General features: G+C 44.5%; 1 protein-coding gene across 1 annotated transcript in view; it reads right to left on the bottom strand.

Moving 5' to 3' along the window:
• Adam12 (ADAM metallopeptidase domain 12) overlaps positions 1-14,454 on the bottom strand; it is a 356,891-nt gene that overhangs the window by 115,290 nt on the left and 227,147 nt on the right. Inside the window, exon 5 of the mRNA XM_021167906.3 lies at positions 11,697-11,773. Within this exon, the coding sequence (XP_021023565.1) occupies positions 11,697-11,773 (77 nt within the window). The remainder of the gene's footprint in view (positions 1-11,696; positions 11,774-14,454) is intronic.

Here is a 14,454-nt window from a genome sequence, read left to right as displayed (position 1 = left end):
TGCACTAATGATCAATCCTGGTGCCTGCACCAATTTGATGGATGGAAAGCTCACCCATCAGGACTCTGCCACAACCGCGTCTCTTCTGAACTGTAAATCCCTCCACCAAAAGAAGAGATGTGGCCCGAATTAAAAGAAGAAGAAAAATCTTAGCCAACCATCTCACATCACATGGGCAGATTCAAGTACAAAAACCAAAGTAATCTAAAAACTCAGGACTCCATGTCTCCTCCCATGCCAATCCATGTACAACCCTGGCTCCTGCCGAGAAGGACTTAGACAAAACTCTAGTCACAAAAGTCAAAGGAATGATTGCAAATACGTTCAAACAGCTTGAGGAGGATGCAAATATTTTCCCAGAGAGCACAAACAAACAAGGCTAAGTGAGGAAGTCAATTCATGATCTGGAAATAGAAAGTGAAGTAATACTGAAGTGAAGAAATTAGGATGGAGATGAAAAACACAGGAGATAAAACAAACAGTTGAGTATAAAGCCTCCCCAACAGAACTTGTCACAGTGGAATAGCTGGGTTGGGAGACGAAATAGAACAAGTGGATCAGCCCATCAAGGCCAGTGATAGACTGTAAAATGTATGGGTGGAACATGCACAGACATGGGGACACAAACAGGTAAAGATGACGAATTATGGACACTGAGGTGGGAGAAGAATTTCACACAAAGGATTAGACTATTTCACATAAGAAAACCCCCAAATTTAGGGAAAGAGAAGATGATCCAGAAACAAGGGGACACAGAGCTCTCAGTAGACAAGACTGGAGGCTTTGTGTGTCACGTTACATTTTAAAATTGGAACATACAGAACAAAGGACATGCGCTAAAATCTTCCAAAGAGAAGAATCATGCTACAAGGAAAGATGAGACCATTAGAACAATTATTGACTTTTCAATCAAAACTGTAAAAGCACAAGGGCTTGGGATGAGGCATCTCAAAATCTGAAGGCTCACAAGTACCAGCCCAGCTTAATATAACCTGCAGAACCATCTATCATAACTGAAGGCAAAAGGAAACACTTTCCGTGATGAAGGCAGGCTAAAGGAATTCATGCCCATCAAACTGCTCCTGCACAGAACACTGCGGTGAATACTTGGGACTGAAGATAAAGACAAACACACTCAAGAGGCTAGCAGAGGAAAAAGAATGATGGGAAAGAAATTAAACAAAGGAGGAGTGCAACATAATCAAACACCATACAGTCAACCAGAATGGCACGGATCCCCACACCTGTCAGTAGTGACCCTGTCTATGGATAATCGCAATCCCCCCAGCAAGAGTTAACACACTACAAGACAGAATTAGAGAACAGAATTCTGATTTCTCTCCCTCCAGAAATGTACTTCGTGGCCACAAATAAACATCACCTTGGAGTGAATGGATGGAAAAAAAGTTTCCCAAGCAAATGGGACCAAGAAGCAGCAGATGTTATTATCCTAATATCTGACAAAATAGACTTGAGGTCAGGACTTATCAGAAGAGATAAAGAGGGTCACTTCATACTGACCAAGAGAACCATCCGAGAAAAAAAAATACAGTTTAAATGTATATGTACCAAATGCAGGCTCATCTCATTTCATAAAATAGATACTTCTACATCTTGAGTCACAAAGTAACTCCAACACATTAGTAGTGGGTGACTACAATGTCTCATGCTCATCCTTAGACACTTCATCTGGGCAAACATTTATAAAGAAGTACTGGAATTAAATAACACCAGCTGTTTTCTTGAATTTTACCTTATGGGAGGGATAATGGTTTGCTGATTTGGACTCAAGTCCCCCTTGCTATGGGCACTGACTCCACTCATCTGGGAACTGAGAATGAAACATGGCACAACTCTCTAGCTGCTCAAGAGAAGCCAACTGCTGAAAGTTTTTCTACTCAGTGGAAAGTTCTAGAAATTTTTACTTGGTTATAAAAATGTTCTCATATCTCCTTTTATCTTTTAAGTCATCCAAAGGCCAAATGTTGAGAAACAGGGGTGAAGGCCTTCCCTATGCTCCTCACAGCTGGCAGCCTACAATACAGCATAATTAAATAATTGCTTTGGACTATCTTGGGTATAATTAATCATTTAGCTGTAACGATCTCTGGAAAGAACAGTCCAAGATTCAAGCACTCACGGTTTCTGAGATGTGGAAATGTGATGTTCTCACAGCCCTCCCTGGCCCCAAGTTAGATAAGGGAGACAATTTGTTTTAAGTTGGATGTCATAAACATTTGGTTATAAATGTCAAGTTGGAAGAATCTCAGAGCAGACAATTTAAGTCTAGCAGATTTGGAACATAGGGTTCTACCCACTCCGTACCACAAGGAGGAAAGGCCTAAAGGAGATATGTCATGGTTTGGGGAAGATGGAGACTGTAGGTACCTCCTTGAAATCTAGCCTCATTATATCCACTACTGCGGTGATCTTCATCAGCTGAAGCACTAGTCATCATCCCCGTGTCTAAGGTATCCAGGTAGTTCACAGAAGAGCTGGAGCGCCAACCCTGACCTGTGTATCTGAGGCTTGTGTTTTTTCCATGCACTCTTACGCACCTCTACCAGCCCTGCTTTTGGAGGAATAAGGCTCCCAAAATGGAGATAAGAGTATTAAAGTTGAAGGAGAAAAAGACAGACCAGAGAGATGAGTGGCCACCGGGAAAATCCATGGCCTTTCCTTAAGGTTCCAAGTATGAGGGCCAAGGATATTGCTCAGTTGATGGCATGTTTGCCTAGCATGCATAAGGCCCTGGGTTTGTTCCCTTCTTAGCATCACATTGGCTGAATATGGTGGTGACCAGCTGTAATCCTTGTACTTGAGAGATGGAAGGTGAAGCTGAAGTTTAAGGGAATTCAAGATTATACACATAATTTGAAGCCAGCATTTGACTACATGAGACCCTGTCAGAAACACACCAAGCCAAACCAAAATAAAGCCCCATAAAAATGAAAATATTTAAAGTACTGTTATATTTCCCTTGAATGGACACGAAGAAGAATATATCAAACTGGTAAGTTGTCTTTGTGGGGGTCTCTTTGGGAAAACACATCAGCTCTACATTGCCTCAAGGTTAGGGTTTTGTCCTAAAAATTCAGACTTTAGTCTCTGAAGCAAGGGTGCATTGGGCAGTAAAGCAGCTTAATGCTGTTGTTCTTATCATTTCATCATTAGTCCCAGGCAAGCAAGAAAGTGGCTTGTGGATCCCGACTACTGCAGTAAGACAACAATGAGGACCAGTGAGGAAACACAGACTATCCCCGCAAGCTCAGTGCCCTGCTGCTAGCAGGATTCTCTGAGGAAGGACTTTTGGTCTTTGTATCAGGCTGTCAATCATAAGATAAAAATGCAGCTGGCATGAAATTTCATTTCGGTCCCTTTTTCTGGAGCAGCTCATGGGTAAAAGTAATATCCTGCCTCATGTATGCTTGATAAGCTGTGAGGGCAGCAATATTAGCTAATATTAGCAATATTAGCATAGGCTGATTTTCAGAACCAGCTCGCATGGGCATATCTGACTCACAAGCAAAACAAGCAAAACTATTCATCAGTACCACTGCTGCCGTGACCATGTGCCAAGGACTGAGTTAGGTACAAAGATGCCAGCCTGGGGCTCCTGTTTCAAATGGACTGGGCTAGTAGTGTGAGATGCATGACAAAGATGCCAAGGATGAAACACTACAAAACATTTAAAAATAGTCATTTACAGGTTGGGTATCCTTAGTTGGAAAGACCCAATCTCAAATTCGGGCAGATGAGAAACACTTCTGGGCCCAGGCATTTAAAACTACATTTATTTAGTTTTAGTTTTATGTGTGTAGATATTTTGCCTGCATAGATGTCTGCACACAGTGCCCACAACACCAGAAGAGGGCTCTGGATCTCCCTGGAACTGGAGTTCTAGGCTGTTGTTCACAACCACGTAGGTGCTGGGAACCAAACCTGGGTCCTCTGCCAGAATAACAAGCACATTTAACCACTGAGCCCTCTCTCCAACCCCCTGCTCCGGAGACATTTCGAATATCATGTCTTCAAGCCATCCTACATCATTATCAACAACAGCGGGATCTGTTACTGTGAATATACTGTATGTGTGAAGAGACAGCCTGAGGTATGATGCCCTTTCAAGTAGCAGCGTCATTGAGAAAGATTCTGGATGTTACTAGGTTTAAACTGCACTGCTTCTCAACCTTTGGGTCACAGCCATAAAGGGGTCAAATAACCCTATCTCTGGGGTTACCTAAGACAATAAGAAATATCATATTTTATATTATGATTTGTAAGAGTAGCAGAATTACAGTTATAAAGCAGAAAATGAAAATAATTTTATGGCTGGGGGTCATCACAACACTAGGGAATGTATTAAAAGGTCACAGCATTAGGGCGATTGAGGACCACTTGTTTAAAGTATTTCACTAGGTTTTTAGAATATTGGCTTTTACAAATGTTGCCTCTACCCAATATCAAATCAAATAAAAATCATCATTTCCCCCCAAGACAATGGGACCCATTAGTAGTCATTCTCTACTCTCCCCTGTCCACAAGACTCAGGCTCTTGAGTGGATTGTCCTTTCTAGTATATATAGAACTCCTGGAAAGCATTTGACACAAGCCTGTCTCACCAGTAATAAGAGGACACTCTGGGCTGAACAGAGATGTTAAGGGCTAAATTCTAGTCTCTTTGAACAGACCACTCCTAGAAAGTCTTTGAAGACGTAGTTAAAACTCATTCCTTACAATGACATTGTTCTGAGAGTAGGACATGTCCTTACAAGAGACAATTGGTAACTTAAGGACAGAAGTGGAGATGAAAGCAGAAACTGTGCGATGACACATGTACAAGAAATGGGGTGACAGACATCAGCAGAGGTCCCTGGCATTGGAAGGAGAGGAACAGAGGGGCCATTTGTTTTCTCAGCTGAGACAGACAATCAGATTTCTTTAGACATGTCAACTCAGATTGTCAAATTATCAACAATAATACTGCATGCACACAGCAGCGACCCCTTGATGGTTGTGCTCGTCTCGATCCTAAATTGTAAATTATTATTTTGTTTATAGAGGTTATGATGGTTAGTCTTCATTGCCAACGTGCCTGGATTTCAAATAGACTAGGAGACACACCTCAGGGTGTTTCTAGAGAGATTTAACTGGGGCGGGGGTACCCACCCTAAATGTGGGTGGCACTGTTCCATAGGTGGGGATCCAGGCTGAATATAAAGAATGAAAAGAAGAAGCCAGATGACTGCCAGCAGCTCTCTCTCCCCTCCCCCTTCTCCCCTCCCCCCTCTCCCCTCCCCTCCCCTCCCCCTCCCCTCCCCGTCCCCTCCCCCTCCCCGTCCCCTCCCCCCTTCCCCTCCCCTCCCCCCTTCCCCTCCCCTCCCCCCTTCCCCTCCCCCTCCCCTTCCCCCTTCCCCTCCCCCTCCCCCTCCCCCTCCCCTTCTCTTCTCTTCTCTTTCTCTCTCTCTCTCTCTCTCTGCTTACTGATTACAGAAGCAGTGTGGGCAGCTGCCTCATGCTTTTGCCCTTATGGTTAGGGTTGTCCTTGCTTAACCTTATCCACCATGATGGACTTTAGTCTCAAACTGTGAACCCAACCTAACCCTTGTGCCCTGAAGTTACTTTGATCATGTATTTTGTCACAGAAGCAAGAAAAGCAATTCAGACAGTGGTCACCCTATAGTCCAGGGACAACACAGAATAAGTCTCCTTTATAATAGTACCATGAAGACTATTTTCAAATAGCATGGGGAAGGAAACCTCTAATATATAAAATCTGGTGTCATACATGTCATATTATATACTTAAAATCAAGACAGAACTTGCAGGAGTGAAATAATATATTTATTTAATAGGCACAAATAAAGCTCCTGTGGTGATTTGAATATGCTTGGCCCAGGGAGTGGCACTATTGGGAGGTGTGGCCTTGTTGGAGTAGGTGTGTCACTATGGGCATGGGCTTTAAGACCCTCATCCTAACTGCCTGGAAGTCAGTCTTCCACTAGCAGCCGTCAAATGAAGTTATAGAACTCTCAGCTCCTCCTATACCATGCTTGCCTGAATACTGCCATGCTCCTGCCTTGATGATAATGGACTAAACCTATGAACCTGTAAGACATCCTCAATTAAATGTTGTCCTTATAAGAGTTGCCTTGGTCATGGTGTCTGTTCACAGCAGTAAAACCTAACTAAGGTAACTTCTATCCCAATATTTTAATTTTATTATTTTTTTGTGGTGCTGGGAATTAAACTTAGGGTTTCATGGATGCTAGGCAAGAGATCTATCATGGAGCTTCCCTTCCAGCCCTTGATATTTTATTTAGTTGAATTTCAAAAATCATCTTGTACTGCCTCTCACATGGGAAGTTCCAGACTATGGCCAAGGGCTACACAGAATGTGTCAGGGATTTTCCCCACACTGAAGGCTCTTCCTGCAGGGCAGGAAGAACCAGAGAAAAGAATGGACACACAGGATATGGACAGGTATTTACAGAGGACCAAATGGTGCCGGAAGAGCTGAGGTGAGTGAGCATATGCCATCCACATGGCTCAAGGTAGAGCTGCACTAGATGGAGGCTTCATGGAGAGGTGTCTCTTGATTTGGCCTTGGCAGGAGAGTAGACTTTGCAAAGGCCAACTGAGCCAAGGCAGGGGGCAAGCAGGGATGACAACAAGAAACATGCATGGGACATGCTCGGGACACAGCTAGAAAACAGCATGGCGGAACAGGGCAGCTCCCTCAGGGAAGAGGGCATGGAACTAAAGAAGAAGGCTGGTTCAGGGCTGGGGAGTCTTCAGCGAGTAAAATGCATGCCGACCTGAGGTCAGATGCCCAGCACTCTGAGGAGAAGCTGAATGTGGCACTGTGCATCTATACCCCAAGCACTGGAGAGGGAGAGGCAGGCCTGACTGAAAGCTGATCTAGCTGAACTGGTGAGCTCCAGACTCAGAAAGAGATCTTGTTTCAAAAAATATGATAGAGATCAATAGAAGACACTCAGGGCTCACCTCTGAGCTCCACATGTGCACATATGAGGGTGAGTTCATTTACCCACTACACACATACAAACATACACAAACATACACACAGACAGACACAGACAGACACACAAACACGCATACATGCACACACACACACACACACATGCATGCACACACATATGTGCACATGTGGTTTCTAGGTCTAAACTACAAGAGGAACAGCTATAAATCTATGAATTTAACAGAATTGGATGCACTTTGTCCATCATTATGGGCAGCCAATGAAGAGGCACTTGTATAAGCCAATTCTCTGTGTGGACTGAGAATACCCAGATATTTCCATGCCCCTGGGTTTCCAAAACATACCATACTTAGCACAAAATCTACCCCTATTTTCTATCTTAATGTCTATCATGCTGGGACCACTACGGATAAATACAGTTCTTTATTTCCAGCCCTGATCGATTCTTCTGTCAGGGAGCTGTAGATTGCATACAGAGTTCTGCTTCTCTCATGGAAAGATAAAGTTGACAGCATGGGTCTGTGATTTCTCTGTTGAGTGCTCTGTGTTAGATTGGCAAGAAGATCTCAGAAGGGCAGGGGAGGTAGGAACACAGTCACAACGACTGCACAACATTCTTCAGTCAGTTCTGGAGTCTGTGGTTAGTGACAAGGAAAGAAATGCTTTCCAGCAGTTGGGGATGGGAGGTGGGTGCGGATGCAGACATGGTTGTGTCTGGGTGACTTTGCTAAATGGGGATTACCTGTGTCTCTATAGGAGTCTGGAGAGTTCAGGCAGTTTCTGGGAATAGATATTTAGTGGGCAGTGCAGGGAGAATAAAGTATGTGGTGGCTGGCGTGGCAGGTACCTGGGGCTGCTTGCCACCTTAGGATGTGTTGTGCAGCTGTCTCCTCTGGGTTGGGTATGATAACTGCTATCAGTGCTCCCTGGTGGAGAAATGGGAAGGATCATGGGACCCTCAAGGCTTAAAGGTGGATAACAGAAGCCAGGTGTAGTGGCACATGCTCGTAATCCTAGCACCAGGGTGGCAGTGGCAGGAGGATTAGAAATCAAGACAAGCCTTGGCTACATAGCAAGTTCAGGGACAGCCTTGGCTATGTGAGACCTTGTCTTAAGAAATAAAATGGTAAAGCTAAACAAATCAAGACAAGGAAGGAATGGGCCATGGGCTAGGAAGCTCTTCTGTAGTAGCTGTCTGTAAGTTGCTCCAAAGATTTCCCTGTGGTGCCACCCATGTTCCCGTGAGTAACCCCAACACATGCATTGGCTTGACTAGCAGTTTACAGGGATAGAAGCCTTTCTCAGGTCTATGAATGTCTTCTCCACCTGGGGTACATACATATTTCTTTATATGCCCCCAGGAGAGGTCCTACATTAGAGTCTTACTCTGGGAACCCCCTGTACAGTAGTTCTAGATAGCTATGGTCACTGGCTTATAAACTGTTTTTTAATCAAATGTGTCCACCTTGTTCTCGGCACTCATCCAGACTTTGATGTCTTCATAGAGACCCCCTGACAACTGGATGTCCCCACTGATCAGGAATCTCAGTGTCGCTCCACCATGGCAAGCTCAGCATCCTTGGTTTCCCTTTGTCCTTCTTGCTAATGTTCACCATTGCTCTTGATGCTGCCAATCCTTTCCTATTCTGTGTCAGCAAAACTAAACACATAAGGTTTGAGCCAGAGCATCTATCCATGTGCCACTGTGACTCTCCCAAGGGTGGGCAATGAACTCGTCAGCACAATTAAGATGCACTTGGGAGATGTTTGCTGAACTTGAGAAGTCCTCACGCTTCCATCCCTACCCCCTCAGGATATAAGCTTACTAATGCCAGCAGCTTCTTGCCATCAGAATATAATTCAATATGATGAAAACTAAACTGTGCTCATTATAGTCTAAGTGCCAGTCCCTGGCACCATCAATTCACATAGCCTCCAGTGTGGTAGTGTTAGGATTGGAGCCTTCAGAGAGATGAGGAGTTTGGTTAAGGGCATGCATGAGAGCAGAGTCACAGGAAGGATTTACAAAGGGAACCAACTCCAGAGCTTCCTATCTCCACACACACAGAAGGAAGTCATGAGTGTATATTAACACAGTGCCAAACAAAAGCCCAGAGATGAGCTCTCAGAAGGAAACGTATCATGTCAGCACCTTGATCCTAAACTCAGCCTCTTGGGCTGTGGGAAGTTTCAGTCACCTACTCTGAGGAATTTTGTGTGGTTCAAGCTAAAATATTGTCTCAGGTTATAGTTATGAATATATATACACACACAATCACATATATGCATACAGTAGCATTTAGTAAAAATAGAGGCCATGGATTTGAAGGATAACATGGGGGGGCAGTTATGGAAAGGCTTAGAGGCAGGAATGGAAGGGAAAACTATTGCATTTAATTATAATCTCAAAAATGAAAATAAATGTTAAAAGGTAAACAAAATCTTTCTAAAATTTAAAAACAGGCAAACAAATAGACAGACAGACGCTGTCTTAGAATAAACCATCACAGAAGAAAGTCAAAGCTGTAGTTCGAGAGAAGTCAAGTCTGATACCACTATTTGAGATCCTGGGTTCAACCTCGCCTGAAGACTTCTGAACTTTCCAATGGCCAGGGTCTGCCTTCCCATCAGGTTGTTTGTCTTTAAGACAGTTTGAAGATGTCCTTTTCTTCTTTGCACATGGGGGGATGGAGCTTAGGGCCAACGAGGTGTCCATGGTCCCACAGCTGGCTTGCTGCCTGATTACTGTGTTTCCACCAGCGGTCTCAGCCTGCCAACCCTCAATGGTCTATTCACCTTCACCTCACAGACTACCTTTCTGGTTGCTGTGATCAGATACCCCACAGGAAGTAACCTAAGAAACGAAGGGTTATTCCAGCTCTTGGTTTAGGATATACTCTTACGGCATGTGATGGGAGAGGCTTAGAACTGGGTTGACTGGGGAGGAGAAAGGGAGGTCATTTGGAAGCAGCGAAGGGTTGTAAAGTCCAGCCTTCCCCCACTCAGTGATTCACTCTTTGCAGCTGGTCTGCCCCTCTAAAGGCCCCGTAACCTCCAGTGTCAGCATCACCAAATGGGGACCAAATGCTCCAACATATAAGCCTTTGGGAGACCTGTTCTATTAAAACCAGGATAAGGTTTGCCCTCATTTTGTTACCAAGCTCTGCCTACCTGTGTCTCTTCTACAATTGATCTTGATTTCTATGAACCCTGGCTCCTGTACACCCCAAACTCTCTCTTGTGTCAGACTGCATTACCATGCTCTTTCTACTGTCCCCTCTGATGTCATTTTCCTTTGCCACTTCTCTTCTTCCTTTTTCAGCCAAGCATTGCTGCTTTGCTCTAGTGTCGTGTGCATGCTATTTCTTGCTTCCTGCAACATCTGTGCCTTGCCTTCATCTTTGCATCTTGGACTACTTCCTCTTATCCTTTTCATCAGCTTCATTTCTCTTCATGATGGCTTCTGTCACCCACTCTCTGTCCATTGCCCCCTCCCAGGAACACAGTTTATTTACTGTGGTATCCCTAAGGTCTAGAATAGCACTGGAGATGGGGTAGTGCCCCATGAACCAATGAGTAACCAGAGAGAAGTGAATGAAAACAAGACGCTGCCTTCCTTTCTTAGACCAAGAGATACACTGAAGCTCAATGGGATTCCATCGATACCATGTCAAAGATGCGTAAAGCAATTCAGTGTTTGTGTGTGTGGTAAGCGGTCGATTACATGTTCATTTGTGTGTGTGTTGTATTGTTATGTGTCTGTAGGCTGTGGCATGTGTGTAATGTGTGTCTCATTCTCCCCAGATCCTTAAGGAATTCACAGAAATGGCAGTTACTGTAGACATATAAAACACAATCCCACCCTGTCATTTAAGCTGGTACATTTTTTTTTTCTCTCCTCCCTCCCATAGAGCCTCACTCTGGTGCCCTGGCCAGATGACAGTTCACAACTCAGCCCATAAGTATAGTAAAAAAAAAAAAAAACAAAAAAACAAAAAACGTCAAGACAAGTAGCTTCCCCAGTAGTGACAGGTTGACATGGAAGGATAGGGATGGGGGTAACTCCAGGGTGACAGAGGTCATCACTTCCTACTCTTATCCACAGCTCAGGAAAAACCTGCTCAGGTGGGCCTGAGGTCAACTCCACATGGTCAATGTTAAGTTAGTGTTTACTCTTCCCCAGTGAGAAGGCAGGGATTAAATATGTTTTGATTAAGCAAGATGCTATGATATTAATAAACAATACCACATCTCTTAGCACTTGGAGGTTTCAAGCATCAGGGCCATGAACACAAAAGCTCCTTCACGCAATGACTGTGTTCTTTCATTTTCTGGCAGTGTTGGAGACTGGATGTATGGGTTTGTGTAGCTAGGCATTTTTATCACTGAGCCAAAGCCTCAGCCCCAGCCCATGCTTGGCTGCTGAAACTCAGGTAGGTTCTGTGGTTCTCAGACCCCCACCCCACCATCCCAGCTGGAGAACAGAATTTAAAGAGGGGGAAATGAAGGGGAAGTGAAGATACTGGATCAGCTGTGTAATTTGCAAGTAGCTACACAGGCCTCATCCCTCTAGCCTAGGCTGAGGAACACTTGTATTGTCCACGTGTCTTCTCTCAGGGCCTTCAAGTGAGTGCAGAGACAGGGGTGGTCTACAGTTGGTTAAATCGGAGCTTTGGTGGTCACATCCACTTACCGGAGACCAGAGCAAGTACTGAGACTGACCACTGATGCAGCATCGCCTTGCACATGTCCATGGTAGTAACAATGATCCTGAAAGGGATCGAGGGGAAATCAGTCAATCAATCAATCAATTAATCTATCAATCAATACATCTTCCTCCGACTTAGAATCATCCAGGTTTCTCTAATCTCCTCTCCTTACATTAGCTATAGGACATACTGTATGACATAGGCTGCCTTACCATTCAATGCTAAGCCCAGTGTGACTTGCCCAAGCCTATGGTTAGAGTATCAGACCTGCTTAGAGACTATCAGAAGGGTTTGGACACGTTTGATCAGCCTCCATTCTCACATGTCTGTCACCCCCCAAGGAGAGCCCTGATGTCCACTGTTGTACAAAACGCAGCAGTAGAACAAATCACACTGACACCCCTGGTTTTCCCTCATGTAAATTGTTTCCAGTAAAAAAGCAGAGGAAATGATGGGGGTATTTAAGCACACTGTGAGATGCACTAAATCCTAGCCAGAATGGATGGCTTAGGAACTTAAGAGCAGACAGGGATGGTGAAGAATGAAAGAAGAGATCTCACAGAGTCACCTATACAGAGCTTAGGAGCAAGGTCACTGAGGGAGGTCTCAGAAGAAAAAAAAATCCCTGTAGGTAACATCCTCAAAGAAACCTCAGTACAGATGCCTCCTGGGAGGACAGATCTCTGTCCAGATTCAAGGTTAATTGTGCTGGTGAAAAAAGGTTGAGTCGCAGCTCCAATTAAACAGCTGATTGACAAGGACTGGCCGCTCATACCCAGCACTCCTCACCCAGGACTCCAGCAGCATGGCAGCTTTTTGTAAGAAAGGGACCATTCCTTCTAAGTGACAATAAGGTTTCAGCCTGCCTCTGACATGCCCATGTCACCTCACAGGTGCCTTGCTCCTACTGATGACAGTCATTCACAAATACAATCTTAAGTTTGCTAAGAAAAATGACTGGGGCTGGAAAGATGGTTCAGTGGCTAAGAGCATTTGCTGTTCCTGCAGAGGATGGGGGTTTGGTTCCCAGCGCCGGCTCTGTACCTCACAACCATCTGTAATTCAGTTCCAGGGAAGCAGATCTGATACCCTTTTCCAGCCTCCATGGGCACCTGAGTGCATGTGGCACACATAAACTCATGCACCGCCACCACTGCCACCACCACCACTGTCACTATCAATTAACAAACAAACAAACAAACAAACACCAGATGAATTTGAGTAACAGGGAAATCCTTGCTATCATGAGAAATTTGCTAAGATAATCTCATCTCAACAATACAAGAGGATAAAATTCTTGGGTCATCTAAAAGGCAAAGGATGAAGGGAGGTGAGAAGGCTGCAGGGAGACAGGTAGTGCTGTTTGAGCTTTTTATTTTCTGACTTTAGAGTTCTTTATATAGATTCAGGATGTTAATATTTTATTGCCAATATTGTGCAAGAAAATTCTTTGAACCCAACCATTACTGCCCAGAGTTTCTGGCTTTATAAATTCGAGTCTCTTTTGTCCCCTAAATTTACTGTTACTAAAGACAGCTTTCTTTGAGGTCACGGGTACATGCCTTTTATTTTCTTCTATTTACATAGTCTTGAGAGTAGCTCTTTAATCTCCCCAGGATTTATTTACAACCTGGAAGTACAGGCCTAGTTTATGCTGGCTCCTACAAGCTCACACCAGCCATTAGTCACCACTGCGCATCAGTTTTCTCCCAACACTCTGGCAAGTGCTATGCTTGTGACTTTTCTTGTTTCTGTGATACCTGGTAGAAACTTCAAGGAGAAAGAATTTCTTTCGGCTCCTGGTCCATTGTGGCAGGGGAGGCACAGTGGACTTCTTGGCAGAGAGGGATGCTGCTTGCTCCTCCGTGACAACAAAGAAGTAGAGAGTGGCTTAGCCCTAGTGACCCACTTCCTACAACAAGGCCTCCCCCAGTAGAACCACCAGCTGAGGACTTAGTGACCAAGCATGCAAGACATTCAAACATAGCATATGGGAATACTCAGGGTATGTCTATGTCTCTTCTTTGTTTTATAGTCCACCAAGGATGGCTCAACTGTCCACTCCTAAGCCAGTTCCACTCTTTTAATTACAATTGCTCTACGTGACAACTGGATAGCCATCAGAGCTAATTCTCTTTTACAATTAAGATTACATTCCCCTGCCATACATTTCACTATTTTAAGGCACGGCATGTCAGCATTGTAATGGTGTCCTGCTTAGAGTACACAGAGTACCTGAAGTCCTCCATCACTGAAATCCATAAGGATGCACAACCATCTCCACCATCTCATTTCAGAGCATTTTAATGACCCCACAGAGACACCTGGAACCCCACAGTCCCTCCTCACCACCCCTGGCAACCACCAGTCTCCCCTCTGTCCCTATGGATTTGCATGTTCTGTTCATTTTATGTAAATGGAAGCCTGCAATACATGGCCCCGTGCCTGGCTTCTTTCACGCAGCATAATGTTTTCCAGGTTCCATCATGAACTCTGCTTTTTCTTGCCGAAGATTATTTCACTGCACATGCTGTGGTATGGACAGCTGGTGTCCAGAGGTCAGGGCTGGAGAAGAAATTACCTACAGATGGAAAACCGCAAAGGCAGTGGCCGATGGAGGGGCACACAGTTCAGGGAGCACCCATGCTGACACAGGAGCATGGAGTGCCTAGCAATCTCTCTCTCCTCCATGGGACTGTCATTTTCAGTGAGCAGTGGCTTGGTTCAATTCAGGGACTGAGA

This window comes from Mus caroli, unplaced genomic scaffold (assembly GCF_978045245.1).
Source record: "Mus caroli unplaced genomic scaffold, Mus_caroli_1 scaffold_8, whole genome shotgun sequence".
NCBI classification, from domain to species: Eukaryota; Metazoa; Chordata; class Mammalia; order Rodentia; family Muridae; genus Mus; species Mus caroli.
The sequence above is the reverse complement of the archived record's forward strand: the minus strand, read 5'-3'. Positions and strand labels throughout refer to the sequence as shown.